The sequence below is a fragment of the Gymnogyps californianus genome, chromosome 16, assembly GCF_018139145.2.
Source record: "Gymnogyps californianus isolate 813 chromosome 16, ASM1813914v2, whole genome shotgun sequence".
Classification (NCBI taxonomy): Eukaryota; Metazoa; Chordata; class Aves; order Accipitriformes; family Cathartidae; genus Gymnogyps; species Gymnogyps californianus.
In genome coordinates this window covers 9,750,899-9,771,717 of record NC_059486.1, presented here as the reverse complement: position 1 = coordinate 9,771,717, position 20,819 = coordinate 9,750,899, and the positions used below count along the sequence as shown (strand labels likewise).

The 20,819-nt window shown below is 45.2% G+C and overlaps 1 protein-coding gene across 1 annotated transcript in view; it reads left to right on the top strand.

Annotated features, from left to right (window-relative positions):
• ULK1 (unc-51 like autophagy activating kinase 1) overlaps positions 1–20,819 on the top strand; it is an 84,561-nt gene that overhangs the window by 40,226 nt on the left and 23,516 nt on the right. The window contains 6 exon segments of the mRNA XM_050906422.1: positions 1,812–1,894; positions 6,364–6,414; positions 13,647–13,735; positions 15,750–15,912; positions 17,191–17,251; positions 17,592–17,681. Of these exon segments, the coding sequence (XP_050762379.1) occupies positions 1,812–1,894; positions 6,364–6,414; positions 13,647–13,735; positions 15,750–15,912; positions 17,191–17,251; positions 17,592–17,681 (537 nt within the window).

Below are 20,819 nucleotides of genomic sequence, written 5' to 3'. Positions count from 1 at the left end.
TCATTTTGGATGAGAGCTTTATGTGTCATGGATAAATAAATTATGATGATAACACTGGAGGACTGCAGGTCTCCAGCACTAATGTATTTTTCAGGAGACTCTGCTAGCTGTGGTATCTTAGGTTATTCCGTTACGCAGTGTGCTTCGAAGGCACTTCTAAGGCACACCTTTTTTGATGAGGGGGTGTTTTTTCTTGGCTGAAACTGAGTCTCAGTTTAACTGCATCCCTTCCAGAGTCCTAGTGGCCTCCTCCTTTGTCGACCTGGGAAGGCACACGAAACCATTCTAGTGTCAGGGATGGAAAAGCAACTCCTCCAGTACAAACAAGGATGAGGGATGCTTGCCATCATTCTCTGTTCTAGGAATTGCTGGGCTCAAATTCCTGCACCAGCGAGGCCTAGGGCTTCACAGGAAAAACAACTGGGTAGTACTGAAATCTATAAATACATATGTTGCCTCACATCTCTAGTTTCACTGAACAGGAGTCTGTTGGTGCTAGCTAGCACCTCTTTTCCCCCCCATTATTTTTGTCCTAACTTCTTTTTTTTTTTTTTTTTATCCTGTCCGTGGCAGGGGTAGAGTTGGTGGAAATGGTGTAGGAAGGGTTGTTTCTCCCAGCATCAGTCGGGCTTGGCTTCAGGGTGGTGAGTGATGCCAGCCCAGCAAAGTGGAGCCCTGCCTGAGCGAGCCACATGCTGTGCTGCTGAGCAGGCTGGGGCTCCATGCAGTTAAAATTACTGTGCTGAGCACACATGCCATCACCTCAGCTGACCCACGCACAGGGAGAGGGGAAAGCCTGGCAGACGGTGGAGGCCATGCTAGGCACAGCCATGATAAACAGAGTCAATACTGAAAGGAGTTGGAGCCACCTACGCTTAATTTGGAGAGCTGTGCTCTGGCTGCAGGCAGGGCCCGGCTGCTACAGCCCGCCTGGCTGCTACAGCCCCTAGCAGTGCTTTTGGTTACGGAGGAAAGTCAGCAGAGCTGAATCCACTTATGCAAGAGCTGGACTCTGCTTTCCCTGCCTTAATCCGTTCATTTATTCCCTGCTTCTTGCAATCTACTGGGGTTATGAGGGGCTGCCCTGGCCTCTCCCCCATCTGCTTGTGGGATGAGGGAGAGCGCAGTGATTTACTAGCTCTTTTGTGCTGCAATGGCTATTGAAAAGAGTATTTTCTTCCAAGCTATACTGGAAAGTGGGGTAATAGCTGTGCTAATTTTAGCTTGCTTGGGTGGCAGTTGCTCACATCTTAGTGGCCTTCAATTAATAAATGCTGTATATCAAGGAAGCAAATAGATAAAGGTTACTTACTGGTCTTACATAAGCGGCATTGAAAAAGAAATGCCTTAATAAAATGGTAGTAATTGGTGATATATCTCGCCACCAGTGTCTTAATTGGAAGCTTCCCCTTGATAACTGCTTCATTTGAATGACCTCCTTATTCCCATTAGAGCAAGTAGAAGAGATTTTACTCATCATGTGCAAAATATTGCCTGTTCAATGGACTTAGCTGAGAACCAGAGAGGTGACATTGGCACCACTGTGGAAGGGAAGGACCTGCAGGTGCTCATGGGAGAGGCCACTAAAGCTAGATTAGCTGTAGTCTTAACAATGACAAAGGGGAGTAAAAGCCAAACAGAGATGCAAATAGAGATGTTACTGTTCAGCCTCTCTCCAGTGAGCTCCTCTTATGTTCCTAGCCCAGCAGGCATAAAGTGAGTTTGCATTTGCAGGTTGCCTTCCTGAATATGTAAAAGCAGTTTAAGTAGACTGCAAGTCTCTCTTATTTTGCTTTTGTTTTCAATCCTAGCATCCCCAGGGAGACATCAAGCCACCTGAGGCAGCTGCTGTTGGGCCTTTTGCAGCGTAATCATAAGGACCGCATGGACTTTGGTAAGACCTCCTTCCAGTTTTAGTTCTGCTGCCTGTCTGTCGTCTTTTGTGCCATGGCACTGCAGAAACCTCTGTACTTTTGGCTGGTGCTAGGAGAAGCACCCAGACACCTGGATTTCACCTGTGCCTGCAAGACTGCATAATCTTGGCAGTTTTAGTGTATGTGCTGGAAAGGTCAGTGCTGATTCCAGTACAGTTTTGTAAACCCAGAGACTTGGCACACCTTCAGCAAACGTTTCTGTGGGGGGTTGACCCTGGCTGGACACCAGGGTCCCACCAAAGCTGCTCTATTACTCCCCTTCCTCAGCTGGACAGGGGGAGAGGGGGAAAAAAAAAAAAAATGAAAAGCTCGTGGGTCAAGATAAGGAGAGGGAGAGGTCACTCATCAGTTACCATCACAGGCAAAACAGACTCGACTTGGGGGAAAAAATTAATTTAATTTATTACCAATCAAATCAGAGTAGGATAATAAGAAATAAAACTAAATCTTAAAAACACCTTCCCCCTACCCCTCCCTTCTTCCCGGGCTCAGCTTTGCTCCTGATTTCTCTACCTCCTCCCCGCCAGTGGCACAGGGGTCCTTTCCCCTGAAAGGACCAGGTCATCTAAAGGCAACACAGTGGTCTTGTATTCTTCCCCCACCTCTCCCTTCCTCTTGGGCCAAGATAGTCTAGACCTGTCTCAGGTAAAAAATCAGGACATGAATACTTTCTCTTACCAAGAAAGTTGGTCCTGGTGGTGTGTCTCTTTGGAGTGCAGAGGAGAACAGCAGGGAGCAGCTTTGCTTCCATGGGCCAGTGCTGCTGGTGGAAAGGGTAGGTTTGCCCCTCAGCCTCGGTGTTTGAATGAGGTTTGGTGCTGGGCAAGCCTGTTCAAGTGGTTTTCCTGAAACAAGGCTGCAGGGCCAAAGCCCACGGATTTGTATTAAGTATCAGGTGGGCAGTATCACAGCAAGTCATAGAGCTTTCTGCTTTTTGCACAGACATTACCATTTTTACCTGAAAATAAAGTGTGCTGCTGTGTGTTTTCAGGATATTGCTTTTTAGTCAGGCTTGGGGTAAAAAGGTTTGATATTTCTGTCTTGGGTGTTGGTTTTCTGTTGGTTTTTTTGTTGCTTATCTGCTCAGATGGATTGTTTCCTGCTGGGCAGCATATGCTAGTTGATGAAGAGAAATTGTTTTGCAGCCTCTGTTATTCTTTTGGATTAGAGATACCGGGAAAGCCTTTCTGGGGACAGTGTCACTTGGGTGAAGCAAGTGTGTGGATTAACCGAGGCTGATTATAATTATCCAGTGCTGAATGTAAAGGGCTGGTTACTAGGGTGCAGAAGTGAGAAAACAAGCCTTTCGAAGAGGGAGTTGTTGAAGCTACTGACAGACTGACTTGGATATAAGCACCTCTCGGTATTATTCCCTGCAGATCTTCTATCTGGGCTGTGGATCTCTACCTCTTCTATCATGCTGCTGTGCATTTCAAAAGAAAATATCTTTGAGGTTCCTGTTTCCCTGCTATCAGAAATTGAGTCTGGTGAATGTTTTTAGCCCCCCCCTAAGCTGTTTTTGTGCCTCTTGGAAGTAGACTGCATGAGTCAGTGTTTAACTCTTGGAAATTTGAGTAATAGACTTCGATTTTACTCAGGACACAAGTACAGCACATCTTGCTGCATTGAGATTGTTGCCTGCCCTTAATCACATGCGGGATCCTTTCCTCTACAAATTGGCATGTCCTTGTAAGACGTGATTGTTTCTCAGGGAGGGTTTGTGAATATATTCTTACAGAAGCCTGTATTTGAGATATTCCTTGTGCTTTATAGAAGGCAGATCTCAATGGCTGTGTGGCATCCCATGCTGTATGCTAATATCTCCTGTCAGTTGAGAGGAAAGCAAGTACCAGAGCCATGATTTATTTAGACCAATACACTTCCTCAGCATCCAGTTGTGTTCTTGGTCTCATCCACCTCTGCCTCCTCTCCTCCGACTCTCTGCCGAAGCATCTGAGCTTCCTCCCTGCTTGTGACACAACTGTTTTCCTTTCCCTGCTGTCTGCTGGTGCTTGGTCTTCAGCCCCTCTGTGTTCCTGAGGGCTTGGAGACTCTCTGACCTACACCTGCTGAATGGACCCTTCTTCCTTTCCTTAGGATGTCAGCTCCGGAGACCTCCAGATGATGCCGCTTGCCAAAATAGTAGCAATACTTAAATGAGAGCACTTCCCTGTGCCCAACTATTGTCATGTTTTCAGCTACTGTCTTTGGCCAGCTGTGCACAAACTGTTAATGTCCCACAGCTCCAGATCCTGTCTAAAGCAGATCTTCCCCTTCCCTTAGGTGGCTCCCAGTAGGCAGGTGCTTTGTCCTCCTACTGGCAAACTAACCATAGGCTGCTCTCTTCACCTACACTGTTTATAAAAGGTCTGCTTTGGCTGATGGTCGGTGCCTTTGTTCACTGTTCCTTTACCCTCCTGCGCTCTGTAAGGTGAAGATTTGTGTGTGCTGCTGGGTCAGGGATGATTCCTGAGCCACCATCCCCAGAGGAGCGGGGTGTCCTGCTGCTCCTTGTTCACTGAGGCCCTGTGTAGTCCGCCTGGAGATGTGGGCAGTGCCCCCCAAGGAGCTCCCCCAGAGTTTAGTTGATTCACACAACAGCAACATATAAACTTGAAACTTCATTTACTTGTTGTGTGTCTCAGCTGCTCTTCTTCCAGGAACGGATGGTCTTTGCAGTCTCAAGATTATCTAGAGGAAAGCCAGGAGGGTTTCAAGTTGCAAGTTTCCTGCTGATGATTACAAGCAGGGTTGTTTAAATTTTGCCTTGCAAGCACAACTAATAAGCAGTTTGGAGCGGGGAGGGGGGAAGCAAAAGAAATCATCATTTCCACCCCCTCAGTTGAATCAGCTCAGCTGAGGGATGGTACCCTCTAGAGGAGCAGGCTGAAGCAGAAGCAGGAAACTCCAGCAGCTGAGCAGCTTCTGGCAGGATAGGGATGTTCTCCATCCACAGCAGATCTAATCTGTGAGATTCTAGCTTTCCCTGCCAGAGACTTCCTTCACTTCTCTTGTGCTAAGCTCCAGACCAGTGCACTCTGACTGCAGGACCCCGGCATGGCAGTGGCAAGGAGGGGCTGGGGAGAGAGGGATTGTTTAAAAAGCAGACAAACAAAAAATCCAGTTGCTACTTTCTGGAAAGCTCACTGGCCAAAGAGGAGCTGTTTACAGAAAGAAGAAGTTTGTAGATGTTAGGTGTTGCAACAGGAAATCCATGCTGGCCAAACAAGTTGAACTGCCTGCAGTTAGCCAAATAATCAGTGTTGATCCATGACTAACGCTCCTGAAAGGCTGAGTTGCTGATTGTGATAGGAGAGGACTCTGCCATAGAGCTGCAGTGGATCAGAGACAAAGGAGTCAGGAGGGGTGGCTACTTGTGAGGACAGGCAAACATGTAGAGGGTCTCCAGTAAGCCAGGGCAGAAGCTTTTCTTGGCCTGGATCTGTAAAATATCCTCCTGTAATGAGTGAAGAAAGCAGCAGTTGTGTGTGGTGTGAAAGGAGGGGAGTTCTGGGCTGTCGTTCTGTAGTGGCCTTTTAGAAAACGCATTTCTGCCTTTAGTGCATGATGGGTTTGGGTCTGTGTGTGACGGAAGATCACTCAGTGGAAGTCCTTTTGTCCATCATTCCTCTTCTGTGGAAGGAGTTGGCAGCACAGTGTGATAAATATAGCTCCCCTGGATCCCTACAGTTAGGGTGACTTGCCATCCTGATCAGCCAGGGACTTTGTCTTTTAGTGCTACATTGTGCCTTTTCTTTCTTCTTGCTGATAGGAGCTTTTGATGCACATGCATAGACATGGCCATGCCAGGTCTCTACATAGTCACGCTATCTGGCCCTCAATAACTGATTCCCGTTCCTACAAGTGTAAGAGCTGTTGCAAGACAGAGGAGCATTAACAATTAATTTAGTGTATTGTCCCCAGCAGCCCAGGGTTGTAGCTTGCAGCAAAACCTTACTAAGTTCTTTAATGCCCTGTGGGGAAGGAAAATCCATTAGTACTGGTGATGAGTCCCAAGGTTCAAACCCTCATGTCCTTTGGCCATGCTTTTGGCAAAGATTTTTTTTTTTTTCTCCCTGTCTTCATCCATGTAACTGCCCCAGCTGATTTCCCTACTCCGCTCCCCCCAGCTGATTTTGCAGAGATGGCTGGTAGCAGAGGAGCCACTTTTTTTTTTTCCCATACTTACATAGCAATCCCTGGGTCCAAATAATTTCCCATCCTTTTTTTATGAGTAGGTCCTGCATCCAGTCCCCAGTCTACATTCTTGACCGCTACTATATGCAACCGCAGTCAGTCAACTGCCATGGTTGACTGGATTGCATGGAAAAATCACTGTAAAATACTGTAACTTGCTATACTTTAACTGCTTTGTAAACTTCTTACAGTCATTTCCTTTTACTGAGTCATTGTTCTTGATTTTTTTCAGATGAATTTTTCCATCACCCGTTCTTGGATGCAAGTGCCTCTATGAAAAAATGTAAGTGTTGCATTTTTTCTTACAATTCTTTTTGAACCATGACATGACTTCCTTTGCTGCTAGTTCAAAAGGAAAGGAAAAGACTACTTTATGTTTTCTTAGTTATTTAGACAGGGATTCCGCATTTGTTACTGTGTCATGTCCAGATTTTGCTATCAAAATGTATTTGATTTTTGCTGAGTTATCTTCAAAGGGATGATTAGGAGGCTATTTAGAAACTAAAGTAGAACTAAATGTAGCTTTGAAATGTATTCAGCTGCTTTGTATGAAGTGCTTGGCCAGTGGGTATGCTTGTAAGTAAACAGGATTATGCAGCATGATCTTGCTTTTCATCCACACCTGTAGGACAATTCAGGATAGTGAATGGTGGAAACTGGCACTCTTGTCCCTGCTTGCCAGGTGGTACCTTAGGTTGGCTGTGCAAAATGGCAGGCTCTGGTTACCAAGTCTTGTTTCAGCATTTACGTCCAAATTCTTGATAAATCTTGTTCTAGAAGGGTTAAATTTGGGTGCTCTGTGAGAACTGGCAAAAACAAAGACAGATTTCCATTGAAAGTTCTTTCTTTCCTCTTTTGATTCAAAACTTTTGAAAATTTCCAGCCACATGTGCTATGATTCAGAGGTTTGTTTTCAGTGGAAAACAGTTCAAAATTGCTTCTAGTGCATGGGATATAATAGTCCTCTGGCCAAGAGACTTGGTTAGTGGAATTGCGTGGTCACCTCCTTCTGGAAGGATTCTCCTGGGCCTTTAATCTCCTGAGTAAATGATAGAGCCAAGAATTTTCAGCAGTGACTGATTTGGGGTGCCCAATGCAACGGCTGGAACTTTTGGAGGAAGCACGTCCAATGCTTTCTGAACACTGAGCCCCTCTTGGATGTATGCTGTGGGTGGACACCCCTTGTCTGATGTCCACGTCACTCCTGACAGTCTCTTGCTTTCCTGGTTCCAGAGCAGGACTTCTCAGTTGTTCCTGATACAGATTTTAACTGTGTACTTAGGTGACCGTCCTGCAGGCAAGAAAAGACGCTTCTGGTTTAGGAGAGCTTGCAAGCCAGCCAGGCCCCTATCTCCATCTGCGCCGGCAAGATGTGGGGCGAGTCCTGTAAAACAGGACTGCTCTGCAGGCAGGAAAGGACTCTGCCTGTGTGGGACTGCTCCTAAGCCAGCTCAGCTCTTAGCACCTGCTGTACCACTGCCGTGTGGGAAAAGCCCTTCAAAGTCTGACCCCCCTGTGGGCAGAGGAGGACTCCCTCGGGATTTTCTTGCATGCCCACCAGCTCATCTCTTACCTCCAGCAGTTCCATTGCTTCATTGGCCAGGGGAACAGAAAACCCCCTGCAAACGGGAGAGGGTTCTCCTGACTTGGCCTCAGTTTCCAACTTCTGCGCATTTGCTGTGCAGAAACCAGAGGCACCGTTATGAGCAGGGGACTGTAGCTCAGCCTTTGCCCCCAGCTGCACCAAAGTTAATCGTGTGGGGTCAAGGCCCAATAAAAAGAGCACCTTTACAGGCAGGTAAGGACTATATGAACTCCAGACCTCTCTGCTGCCCTGCTGGTCCTCACCTCCGGGCATATGTCCACAGCCTGGAGTCCTCTCCAGGCAGGAGAGAGCACTACAGGTTTTGAAAAGGTGAAGGGAGAAGTATCTCCCCATTGCTGGAGGTCTTCAAGTTGTTGTGCACAGAAATCTGCTAGTGGAGAAGATGGTTCTTGTAGTCTGCTGTGGAGGTCTCTGCTACTGCCAGATGGTAGTGATGGATGAAGGCCTCTGGGAAGTGCAGTGAAGAGCCTGGATGAGAGAGGCTGCATGTGGGAATGGTGGTCCTTTTGATTTCTGAATAAGTGAGAGAAGAGCCAGTGTGTCAGCAAAGGTCTGGGTTATGGTGATCTCAATAAGAAAAACTCACCTGAGATGTATCGAATGCTGCTTAACATGGTAGTGTGCTTAGCATTTGCACAGTTTTAGCTGAAGTAGATGACTTAGCAAGGTTGCAGTTGCTCAGGGGCTAGCTCCCCTGGCTTTCCATGCAGAAATAAGTCCAAAAGTTTATTGTGCTACTTCATCTCAACATGTGGCTTAGCATCATGAGTGTAGGAAGTATCAAAGAGGAGAAGAGATACGGCTGCATCTGAATCATGATGGTCGTGCTCAGACTGAATTAGAGTCCTCAGGCCTGCATTGGAGAGCTGGAGGGGGAGAACAGCGTGCCCCCCATGTTTTTGTTCTCCTTGGGAGCTGATAACTGGGCTACCACTGACTTCGGTGGAAGCAGGACTAAGTCATTCACATTTAACTGTGCAAGTTTCTCATAAGAGAGTTTCCTGGATGATCTGTACCAGCATCTGTGTTTTGGAGTAGTAGCTGTTGCGTGATGAATGCACTGAGACCTCAGCTAAGCTCAGGGACCCACTGTGCAGCCTTTGCCTAAAGGACCTTCCAATTCAGAGGTGCCTGCACTGTAGTTGCAGGCAACCGTGCATCCATTTAGGTCCCAAATCAATTTTAAGGTGAGACACTTCCTTTCCATATGAGAACATTTTGCAGTCTGAGCAGAGCATGGTGGTCTCCGTACCCCTGCAGGCAAATCTGCCCTCAGGTGGCAAGGGCAGAACGAGAGAGCTGCCACCAGCATGCAGAGCTGAGCACATCACCCGGGCTCCTGAACCCTGTCAAGGCTGGTCCAGAGCTGGTCACACAGTGATGAAAAATAAAGGCTGTCCCTTCTGTATGGATATGTGTTAGTACACTATCTCATGGAATTATAAAGAATTTTTTTAATATAATGTAATTTTGGAATTCTGGAAAATTGGGGAATCCTCAAATGTGGATAATTCTCTAAGTGGATAATTTTGAAGTTGCTAAAGTGGGGGGTCCCCCTCATTTAAATAAATGTGCATGTTTTTCAAGACACTTCAACAAAATCAACGTTTCTGTCAAAAATCTTTAAATATGGCATTTCTGACAAGCTCATCCACTCCACTGCGGTTTCGAGGGATGGTTGTTCTCATGTCCCTCCTCTCATCTCACTCCTTTAGGGAAGCAAGGACATAAGTCTGCTGCCATCCAGGGTGTACCGCAAAGCTCTGCCACAGGCTTTAGCCTGGAGAGTGGGTCCAGGGCCTTGGGCTTTGTTAACTAAAACGTGTACTTTATTTTTTGTTCATTTATTTATATTTTATTTTCTTTTGTGGGTTTTGTACCTGTGACTAAGCATGTACTTTAGATGTGTAAAAATTTATTAATAAAAAGTCTTTAAAATACTGTGTCTAGTCAGAACGTCGTCTGTCTGTAGCCAGGTCTGATCAGTATATGGTATGGGGCAGTGTGTTACAGTAATAATGCATGAGAAGGCATAATTAGATGCTTGTGCAAGTCTTCTCTCAGTAAACACATTGTAATTGGTACCCATGCAGAATATTTTGGAGGTTTTTTTGCTCTTGCCTTTAATGAATGGTAAGCTGGTACCTCCTTTACTCTGAGTTAAGAGAGCATGAAATGTGAGCGGTTATGGTTCAGAAGTGTACTGGTGGTTCAGTGTCTGGAATGTGTCAGGCTTAACTTGACTTTTACCATCTTTGTAATCTTACTGTACATAAAATACTCAGGTAGAAACTAGCAAAAAATCACCATGACTTCTGCATATAAAAGATTTTAATGGTGCAAATTTTTGAACTCTAAAAAGCAGCTTATTCTTTGGGCAAGTCCTTTCAGTTTTTGCATTCAAACTATTGCCTCGTCAGAGACTGCAATTAAATAACTTTTTGATGACTGGTTTTAATTGAATCCAGATAATCACAAAAATGCATCTCTCCAGTGTGTATAAAACTTGGATTCCAAATAAAGCTTTTATGTAAAGCTTGAGGCTCAGATATTTTTAGGACAACCGAGCCCCTGGTAGGATGATTTGTCAGAAGTGATTTTTGCAGGTGTAGGATCCAGTATCAAGATCCACACAGCTGGAGCACAGGCTTGCCTTTATGGCTTCCAGCTTTCCCATTTTGAAACCAGTTGGCATCGGTTACGCAACGTACAGGATGGCTGTTTTGTTGCTGGAACAAGTTGGAGAGGACAATTATGAAAACAGACTTATTTACATTACAATTACAATCCAGCAATTTCTGGATTTGGGTGGGGGCCTACAATCCATGTTAACATTCCCTGCATTCAGACTTGAGCTGAAAACATGATGAGCCAAGTGTTTGCACCCTTTTTAATTTTAAACTGGGAGTGCCTGGGTGTGTGGAGGAGATGGAAGCAAGCGTCTTGCTTTCAAGCTGCCCTACGTGGCTGACGCTGAAAAATGCACCAACGGGGATGTGGTGGTCAGAGAGGGTTTGTCAGAGCCAAACCTTGTGGTACTACATGCATGAAAGTCCATTTTTAGTGTCAGGACCTTTTGAGTTGGACCTCACAGCATTACAGTGTGAATTTGTGGAGTTTACAGGGTTTTAAATAAGAACAATTTTAATAGAGGCTGTACCTAAAAGTGTGCTTCATGCAGATAGTTTTAACTTGAGTTTCAGATGGTAGTGGCAAAGTCTGCCTGCTTGTCTTCCTTCCTAGATTAATGGAAGGCTGTCCAAAGCAAATAGACAAAAATAGAAAAGTCTCAATTCCAGCCAGGTTTAAATCAATAATAAACACAGAACCAAAATAGAGTGGAGGGGACCTTGAGAGAGAACTGAAATGACTCTAACAAAAATACTAATTCCAGGAAAAATGAATGGTGATGCAAGTCTTGCAGCAGGCACATGTGGATAGAGTTCAGAAATCACTTACCTTTTCTTAAAAGCACCTTTCCATAGTAGGAAGGTCTGTCTGTACAAGGGTGAACTGTTCTGTAACAGTTGGCAGGATAAAAATGGGGAGACTTTTTTCCCCCTCTCAGATTTCTGATATTAAATATATAGGGAAGGTAGTAAGGATTGCTCTGCAGGCTCTGTGGGAAGATCACTAAGATCAAAAGTAGTGTGGTATAGGCAGGACAGAGCTCTCCATTTTACAGGCAAGTTCTCAGACCTCTGTGTGTGTTCCCTGAGTGTGGGGAGCGGGAACCAGCTATGCTGGAAGAGCGCGTGGGGTGCAGGCGGTGTAGCTCTCCGTGCCAAGCCCCTGACCGACCTCCCAGAATACCCATCATCAGGGTACTGCGGTCCCTGTTCCTTTACCGGTGCCAGGGCAGTGCATTTTAACAGAACAGTCCACCAAGGGCACAAAATCGATTGTAGAATAGATGCAGAGGCTAAAAAGTAGCCTCTCACAAAGCTTTGGAAAGCTTTATTTCATTATGGACCTAACGCTCAAAACTCTGGTAGAGTGAGAACTGCCAGTAAGGTCCAACACAGGAGGGAAAGGCATCTGCGTGTGCGTGTGTCACTGCACACAGGCCCACGCAGCTATCCCGCTATGGCTTCCTATTGCACAAGCCCCGGGACTCTGCTGAATCAATCTCCATTTGCAGTATAACTTAACCTCCTTAGAAAAACATTGGGGTTTTGTTAACGTTAGCAAAGGGTGGAGGAGATCACTATGACCCTGGTTAAACTGTTACAGTGGTTGATTACTTACGTTAAAACGTATAGTTTAAGTCTGCACTTTGGCTTCATTTTCCTGTTGTTGGATCTTGTTACATCTCTGTCAGACTGAGGAATTCAGCATCTAAGTGATTGCTCTCTTTGTGCTAGGAGACGCTGGTCCAGTCATCCTTTAACCTTCTTTGATAGGCTACATGGAAAGACTTCTTAAAGCTTTTTATTAAAAGGCATATTTTCCCATTCTTTTATCATTAGAACACTGTTTCAACAGTTAATTGCTGAGAGCTGTACTTTTATTTTTCTAGCCAGTTGAATCGAGTAAGTACTATGTAGTATCTAATGTGATTAATGACAGCAGTAGTTTTACTTCAAACAGAAGGATTCTTCTTCTAGGTGTTATTAACCTGCCTTGTATTAAGTATGGAGTCATTAACACAGATCCTGTAAAGGTAGAAGTCTGATACAAGGTGCTAGTTTTCTGCCAGCACAATGGAAGAGAAGCAAAGTGTTCCTCTCCTCACTTAAGCATTGCCTCTGATCTCTATCTTAAGTGATTCAAACACCAAAATGGTTGTAGAGTAAAATCTGTCTTCAAGCTGCCTTGAAGTGGGGATGTTGGGACTCTTCTGCAACTTCTGCGCTGTTCAGTCTTGTGCAGGTGGACTAGGGAATTTGAACCACTAAATACTTCAAAGTCCTTTAGGGAGCCAATGTTATGTTTGACTTGTCTCCCTCCTCGGCTGAGCTGAGCTCTTCTAAGTTATTTACTGAACCTCACTTGCATAAGTCATTGGAGTTAAATATTCTTTTCTCCTGTGATGCCTTCATCGTCTTTTCTGCCTGAAGGTCAGTGCTAACTAGTCCTTTCAGTGTGAGCTTTATGCCTCTGTGAGAGTTACAAAAGCGAGTTCAACAATGAAGTGAATAAAATGGGCAGTTCTGATATTGAATAATAAAACATAAAAGGAAGGAATGCAAGAATAGCCTGTGCTGTGCAACAATTTCTGTACAAGGAGATTAAATAAGCAAAACCTCTTTAACTTGCAGAAGTGACCGAGGGAGAATGTGTTGAGGTATAGGAAGCAATGAACTATTTCCTTGTGAAATGATTAATTCTGTGGGGATTTTTTTAATAGCATGTAGCCTGGGATGCCCAAGTGACTGTTTGGGCAGCAAGCACATAGAGTGTGAGTAGGCATGTAGTTTAACTTACCGCAGACCTCCCAACATTTGATGTATGTGTGCTAAGCCACAAGGTCTGATGAAGAAGAAACTGTAAGGGTGTAGTCTAGCTTCTAACCTCTGCCCCTGGCATGAGTAACTCAGTCCACTTTTCTGTTTATCTTTCCCTTCATTTGCAAAGATGCTTTGGAGGCTCTTTAGGGCAGAAACCATCTTGCTACCTGTGTAGGTCAGCTGTCGAGTGGATGTCTGATCTTGGTCAGATGTTCTGAGACCTTCCACCCCAAGATCTATAACTGTGAAATAGTGCACGGAGGAGTGGATGGATTTGAATCATACAACTGAACAGAATGCTAATTTTTCTTTTGTTCTCCTTTAATTGGCCACATCTGATACATAAGATACATGATGGTACATGAGATACACCTGATGGGAAGAGATGAAAAAGACCTTTTATTATTGATTGATCTTAGTTTGACAACTTCTTTTGGTTTTGTCTTTTGCTGGTTTTAGCTGCTTCCGTGCCAATGCCTTCTTATCCCAGTTCAGGCTCCGGTAGTTCCTCCAGCAGCTCTTCTACTTCCCACCTGGCATCACCTCCTGTAAGTACAGCCCAGAGGATCCCCTGCTTGTGTTAATGGTCTTCCTGCTTGCTTCTCTGAAACAAGGTCTCTGCTTTTGCTGTCTTCTGGTACAAGTTACTGAACGCTTTAGTTCTGCCTGGGTTTGGGTATTACATGAAATGCCTTTATGAAAGAAGTTGGTATTAACGACACTAGCTTGTCTTGGCAGAGATGGAAAGCTCCTTGGAACCAAAAAACAGTCACTAACTTAGGGTATAGCACCGCTTACTTGGCTGCGAGTTCTCAGTTTTCAAGCAAAATCTCTGCAGCTTGACAGCATATCCAGCCTTCTTTGTAAGGTGACCCTCCTCCTTTCTGACCAGCATTCCCAGGCGCCACAGAGGGACGTTCAGCAAAGCTGTTTGCTCAGACCAGACCTGCCACAGTCCAGTGGTCTTGTGAGAGATGATCTGAACTGACGTTTTTTCGTCTCTGGTTACCTGAAATGATGAAAACTTTTCTGGAGGGCAGAATATTAACTGACCAGGGAAGTGACATTCCTCCAGCTCGCTGAACTGAAAGCTTGTTTTTGGAGGCTCTTGGTGAAAGCTGCCTTTTGACTTTGAACTCAGAAATGCTGGTGATGTGATGGGTAGAGGAAGGGAGAAGGATTGGGTTTTTTCCTCCCTGGCATTACTGCTTTTTTGCTTTGTTCTGTGAGTTTCCCTGGGCCAAGGTGTCTCAGCCTGGTGCGGGAAAGGCTGAGAGGCACTATCAGAAGTTGATGTCAGTGCTCATGGTGTGGGCTGGCAGAGAGGAGAGGTCTGCTCTCCTCTGAACGTAGCATAACTGTATCCCCGAGAGCTTCTTCCCCCCTGCAGCCTTAAGTAGGCTGAGACCCTCCTGACCATAAGACTCCAGGAATGGGTAGATGGTGTGAAAAGCAGACTCTCTCCCCTGAGCTTTCCTAGTTTGGGAAGCTCGGGGATGGTACAGACGTGCTGCCAGACCAGGAGGGGGTCCCATGTTAGAAGTGTCCTGCACTGGTCCCGCTCTGCATTTTGAAGTTTTGCTGATGGAGGTGTGCTGGTCCAGCATGTGAAAAATGCCACATGTGCAGGGCAGAGCTAGCAGGTTGGGTGGAAAAGAGACAACTCTGACAGCTGGAAAATGCGTTCTGCTTGTATGTACTGCACGTACAGTGAGAGAGAGTCCCCGCTGGTACAGCAAGAGAGTCTTTGGAGGGTGAACAGGGTCTTAATAGGGCCCAAGTGAAAGCTGATTCAAGTTTTTCTCAGCCTAAAAATGCATTAGGAGAAAGATTGTGATCTACTCCGTGGGCAGTTCAGCTGTCTTAAAGCTTTCTTAAACCGTCTGGCCTCCTCCATCTGTCTGCAAAACACAAGGATTGTGGGGCTATTTATCGTTTGGCTGAAGGAAGTGGAAAAATGGGACTTTTTAGGGTCTGTCCTGCCTCTGACGGCTGTGAGGTGTTCATCTGTTGAATGCTTAGCCTCCTCCAGGCCTTTCTTTAACTCCTTATCAGCACTACAGCAAAACAGGGTTGTCCTGAAAGTGCAGGGACACTTCTGTACGTGCTCCTGAGTGCTGCTTACTGCAAAAGCGCGAGTAGAGACCAGATGTTTCATGTTTAAGAACAAAACAAAAAAAAGTAACCCAATTGAACAACCAAAACTATCTCTGAAAGCTCTTCTCTGTTTCACAGCCATACTAAATTGAGTTGGTAGAAAATGTGTGGTTGATCCAGAAAGCCTTAGCAGAGGGATGCAATACCTCAAGTGAATTTTTCTTATCTGGGGACCATCAGACATGCTGGTAGTATCTTTTGTGTAACAAAAGATGCGCTGTTCTGATATGGACATAAAAGGCTGTTTCTTTTCAGTAAACTAAACAGCTGCTTCTGGCAAACTGTCAGCCCTAGTTTATCAGCAAAATGTTGTTCGTAGCCTTGTACAGCTCAGTTTAAAGGATCCAGCAGAATGATGAAGTAGCTGTGCTGAAGCCAGTGTTTGTTTTCTTCTTGAATTAGCAGTCCCTTGGAGAGATGCAGCAGCAGCTGCAGGAGAAGGCGCTGGCATCCCCTACCCAAGATTCCCCCGGCTTTCTGCATGGATCTAAGGACTCTGCTGGAAGCAGCAGTAAGAATTCGTCCTGTGACACAGATGACTTCGTTATGGTCCCAGCACAGTTCTCAAGTAAGGTGTTTTCTGGAAATGCAGGTGTTCTAAGCAGAGGGGTATGTGGATGTTAAGGACAGTTACTAGAAAGTTGAAAGAGCGATTAAACCTGTCTGTTTTGACTGAATAACAGGAATGTTTTTGTTCTCAAGCTGGAAGACATATCTGTCTCACTGGCTGGTTTCATAGGATATTTTTTAATTACCTTCAGAGATAGGATTTGAGAGTAAAGATTACTCGGGGACCTCAATAAGAGATTGAACCTGGAAATCCAACTGGAAAAGAAGATAATTAGGCTCACAGGGAAATGTCTTTCTCTCTCAGAAACCATTCCCATGTCATCCTGTCTTCAGTTTCACTCAGCATCAGAGTCCAAGACGGGATTTCAGCTAGCAAGCTGGATTTTGCACTTGAAAAAATCCCTGAGAAAAACTAAAAGATGTTGAATTTTTCTTCAAATGTTTTAGCACCTCTATGTGTTTATACTTTGATAGGAATTGCTTGAAAATACATATGTACATAGAGGCCAGGGCCCCAGTTCAGCCACATGCCTAAGTATGTCCATGCACAAGTCCTTCCTTAACCAGCAGAAGGATATTGTTCAACCTTGACTATGTGTATGATGCTTTGCTGAGTTGGGACTTGGTGATAAATGCTGTGATTCCTCCTTTCACAGTTGCAGTACTTGTATTGAAACAGGAATTTGGAGGGGTAGAACTGGAATCTGTGAAAGGTCTCTGCTGTGCAATCCTTATGATAAGGAAGAGCTCAGTGTTGCTTGTATTTTTCCTGGGAACAGTGATGGGACCAGTATACACTTGTCTTGTGTTAGTCGTGTTTCCAGTGTTCAGATGTTTTGGCAAAGGCACAAACTCCCCTGTGTTGTGTATCCAGCTGCCAGCTCATTTGGCTGCCCTGGATTTTTGCCACTTAGGACACGGATGTTTCAAAGCCCTACGTGCAACATATACCACTGTCTTTTTACACAGCAGCTAGTTGCTTGCACCACAAGTGGACATATACCTCTTGCCCCAAATGACTCTGTCAGGTTTTGGCGCCCTTCCGAAAGGATTTCCTTTCAGCTTAAATTTTCCAAAACTTCAGGGTATAAGGATCAGCAGCATCCACATCAGCTTCAGCCCACATGTATTTTGCAAAACGCTGACTTCAGAAGCAACTGAGCAGGTTTTGGAGGAGCAGGAAATTCTACCCAAAATCTCAGTTGCTCTGAATATATAAAGATTTTTAAGTAAATTATCTTGAATTAATCTGTTTCTGCACTTCCTTGTTCCTCAGGTGATTTAACTGCTGAGGCTGCAGGAGGGAAACCAATCCAAGACAGCCTGATGTACAGTGGGTAAGATCACCAAGGCAACTGAAATTGTTTAGCCACTGGAGCATACTGTGCATTAGGGACTTCTGGGTTCTGGTGGATGGGAGGGAAGATGTTGCTGAGTTAACTTTTGTTTCAGGGATAGCTGTCACCTGCCTGGTTCTGACCATTTTCAGTCTGATCATCAGCATGTGGCTCCTGAATACCAGAGTGTGTGTCAGGCAGTGTGACAGGCCCCAGGGCTCCTACAGCTAGACTCAGCAGAGGGTGCTGGGCAGACATAGCTCTGTTGCTGTGCTTTGTAGGGGTGGAGCAGGGTTGGTTCCCAGGCTCTAACAGCTGGGTTCTTTCTGTCATTCTTCAGGAGTTCTCTGGTGACTTCAGCAGGCTTGGAAAGCCAGGGAAGGACACCGTCTCCTTCACCCCCGTACAGCAGTTCTCCTAGCCCATCCAGGTAAGAAAGACTGTTCAGTGGTGACTATGAAACATTGATTAATTGAACACGCATTGGCTTCCAAGAGGGGATTTTACAGATGTTGGTGTGCTAGACAAGATCCACATCTCTCATTTAATTAAAGGGTAACAAGAAACACCCAGGAGAAACTCCCCAGCCTCGGGCACTGATCAGTCCCAACTGCAGAGCCTGTCTGTCCCTCTTCTGGCCCTCAGGAGGGGCCAGGAGAGAATGCAGTAGAGCTGGAATTAACTCTGTGCCCTGGGGGGCCAGGGATTATTCTCAAGCAGAAAGTAAATGTACTCTACTGGCATGTATGTGCTACTCATCCCCTCTGTGCTCAGCCTGCAGAGGCGGTGAGTATTCCAGCTAAAGACCCTTGCTTCTAAATTCATGCAGTGAGTTAGAGGCTGAAACTACTATGGGCTTGAATAACTGGGAAGGAATAGGAGGGCAAACGTGGAGGAGTGTTGCTCATCTCTCCTTGCTGTTGAAGGACAGATCTGGGCCTACTTAGTTGTTTGCAGTTTGCTTGAAGCTCCAAACAGCTCGTTGTACTATGTCTGTATGAAGTAATGCTGCTACATGGGCCTTGTTTAGTAACAGAGGGTGCAGGAGTAGGAGTAACAAGTGCAAACAGGCGTGGTTATAGATTTAGTTCCAACTGAACCAGTTGCTATAAACTCAGCTTTGGCATTCAGAAATGTTGTAGGTGACAGCTGCCCACGCACAACAGCACCAGCTGCCAAGCACCGCCAGCGCCTCCAGACGCGTTTATGTTCAGAAGACGTTAATGGTCTGTGGAAGGTGATCCCATTGACTCTAGAGCTTGAAGCTTTAGGGTACGTGCTTAGCTTATAGGGAGCTGGCGGTGTTGCTTCCCATCTCATTCTTGCCTACTGGGGAAGCAGGACGGCTTTCATCTTCTATTCTGTCAGTATGGCACCTGTTGGGGGAGGACAGTTGAAGGGGATTTCACACTGGGAGACGGATGACCCTAAAATCTTTCTTAAGAAGAAAATGTAGTCCCAGGCTATGTGTTGGACACACTTGTCACATAAACGGAGCCCAGAAAATGACAAAACATAGCCTCAAAGCATACAAATTTAAAGGAGAGGAATATAGCTCAAAGCCTTGCTGACGTGATCAGATTAATTGGCAAGCATGTACCGCAATGTGGAGTTTAATTGCATGAGGCTTCTTATGCCGTTGCCTGCTAAGCTTTTTAACAGCTTATTCCTTAACTGATTCCTTTGCATTCTGAGGATCAGTCTTTATTAAAGGATTTGGCCTTGTTTCTGGACAGCAGTGAGTGGAAATTCATGGAAGTTGACTACAAATGCTGCCTGCTTTTCACTGTTCACCGCTGTCTTCACCGAACTGACCTCATTGTATTCTAGTGGATCAGAAGGTGGCAAGTCGATGCCAGTGGCTATGATCTAGACATGTTTCTGCTCCCGCTGTCTTTCCTAATCATTCCCAGCAGCTTCTGTGGGGCAGATACCAAACCCTCTAGTGCTACTCCCCACTTTTCTATCTGCTTTGAAGAAAGACTGAAAAGTTACTTCCTGCCCTGTCCAGGATGGGGAATAAGACATAAGTAATGAAAGATTGGAGTAGTCACTCCAAATCCAGAGTGTAAAGCATGATCTTTGATCTGTCCCCTGAAAGTGCTTTGAACTGGTGCCACCCAGGTATGCCCTTACTATTAACATGGGTTTCAGTGCCCTTCACTGTAGATGTCATGAGGCCTGTTGGTTCAGCGCTTGGCTTCACTGGCACGGTGATTTTCTCTCCGTCTTTGCTCACTTGGAAGCAGCAGTTCTCCCTTTCATGTGTGGCTCTAGGCTAGCAAGCAATGCTGGATGCAGTCCAACTAGGACAGAAAGCAAAGGCTATTTTAGAGTGGCCAGCAGTGGGTTTTCCTCAGGATGTCATGGTACACTCTAGAGCAGCTCTCCTTGTTTTTAACTAAAGAGCATGAGGACTAGGCAGGATAAAAATATGCTGACAGTTGATTTCCCCCCCCCCCCCCCTTGTTGAAGATGCTTAATAAGTCTAACAAAAGGTACTTTCTTGGATGTATCCCACAGCAATGAATTTAATACCATTTTCAAAGAGCTTTTAATTACTGCCAAGTAATTAAACTCCCTGTCCCAGCTTTATCTCTTGATCTTTGCAAATTTATGGTCAATCGTAGTCTTTAAGGCTTGAGGGCAATTAGCAGGTTTAGTAGGTGTCGCCTCATTTGGATGCTTTCTTTTGCAACACGCACCTTGTGGAGAAACCTGGCTCCTATAAGGATTTGTTATAACTCTTGGAGAGAGGGGGGATCATTTCACCAGAGAACTACTTTTCCCCCAAAGGATTTTGGCCAGATTGAAGAGATAGTGTTTGAAATGTATGTTGAAAGTCAGGATATGTATAAAGTTTGACGTTAACCCTCAGATTTCTTGGTTAAAGCTCTGTTCGCTTTATGTCTGTCTGACTCCATGTCTTACACTGGTGGAAGGCAGAGACACCAAAGCCTCACCTTTTCACTGAGCAATCAGAAACCTTGAATGTCTTTATTTTATTGTACGTCAATGAAGATTCAAGGCTTCCATGCTGCCTTTTAGAGACAGACATCAGATTAAAAGTCTGTTCTCTTGGTGGAAGAAATAAGGAGGAATATATAGAACTTAAAATATCAGTAGACATTTTGAGAGAGGAAGGAGGAAATCGGAATCATGTTTTGATTTTTCAGCCTTGATGAAAGATCTGTTTCAGTTATTTGGCTCTGTTGTGATGGAAGAGCATCTTCACGTGCACAGTGTGCAGATCTGCAGACACATTCCTGGAGGTCAGCTTTGTTCAACACTGTCACTGTAAACCACAGAGTACTGCTGACCTTCCCCAAAAAAGAAATTCTGGTAATGGGATGCTTTGCCAAATAAGACACAAACTCTTCTCTCTTCCCCTGTGCACACATGTACATTCTTGCTGAATTAAATATCTCCGTTTGTCTTACGTAAAACACTTCCACTCCAAGTGTTAGACCCGAAGAAGTGATACTTTCTGCTTCTCAGGGGCAGACCCAGGTGCGCGTCCTTGATTGACAGCAAGGAAGACCGCAGAAGCCTTCATTACCAATAAGAT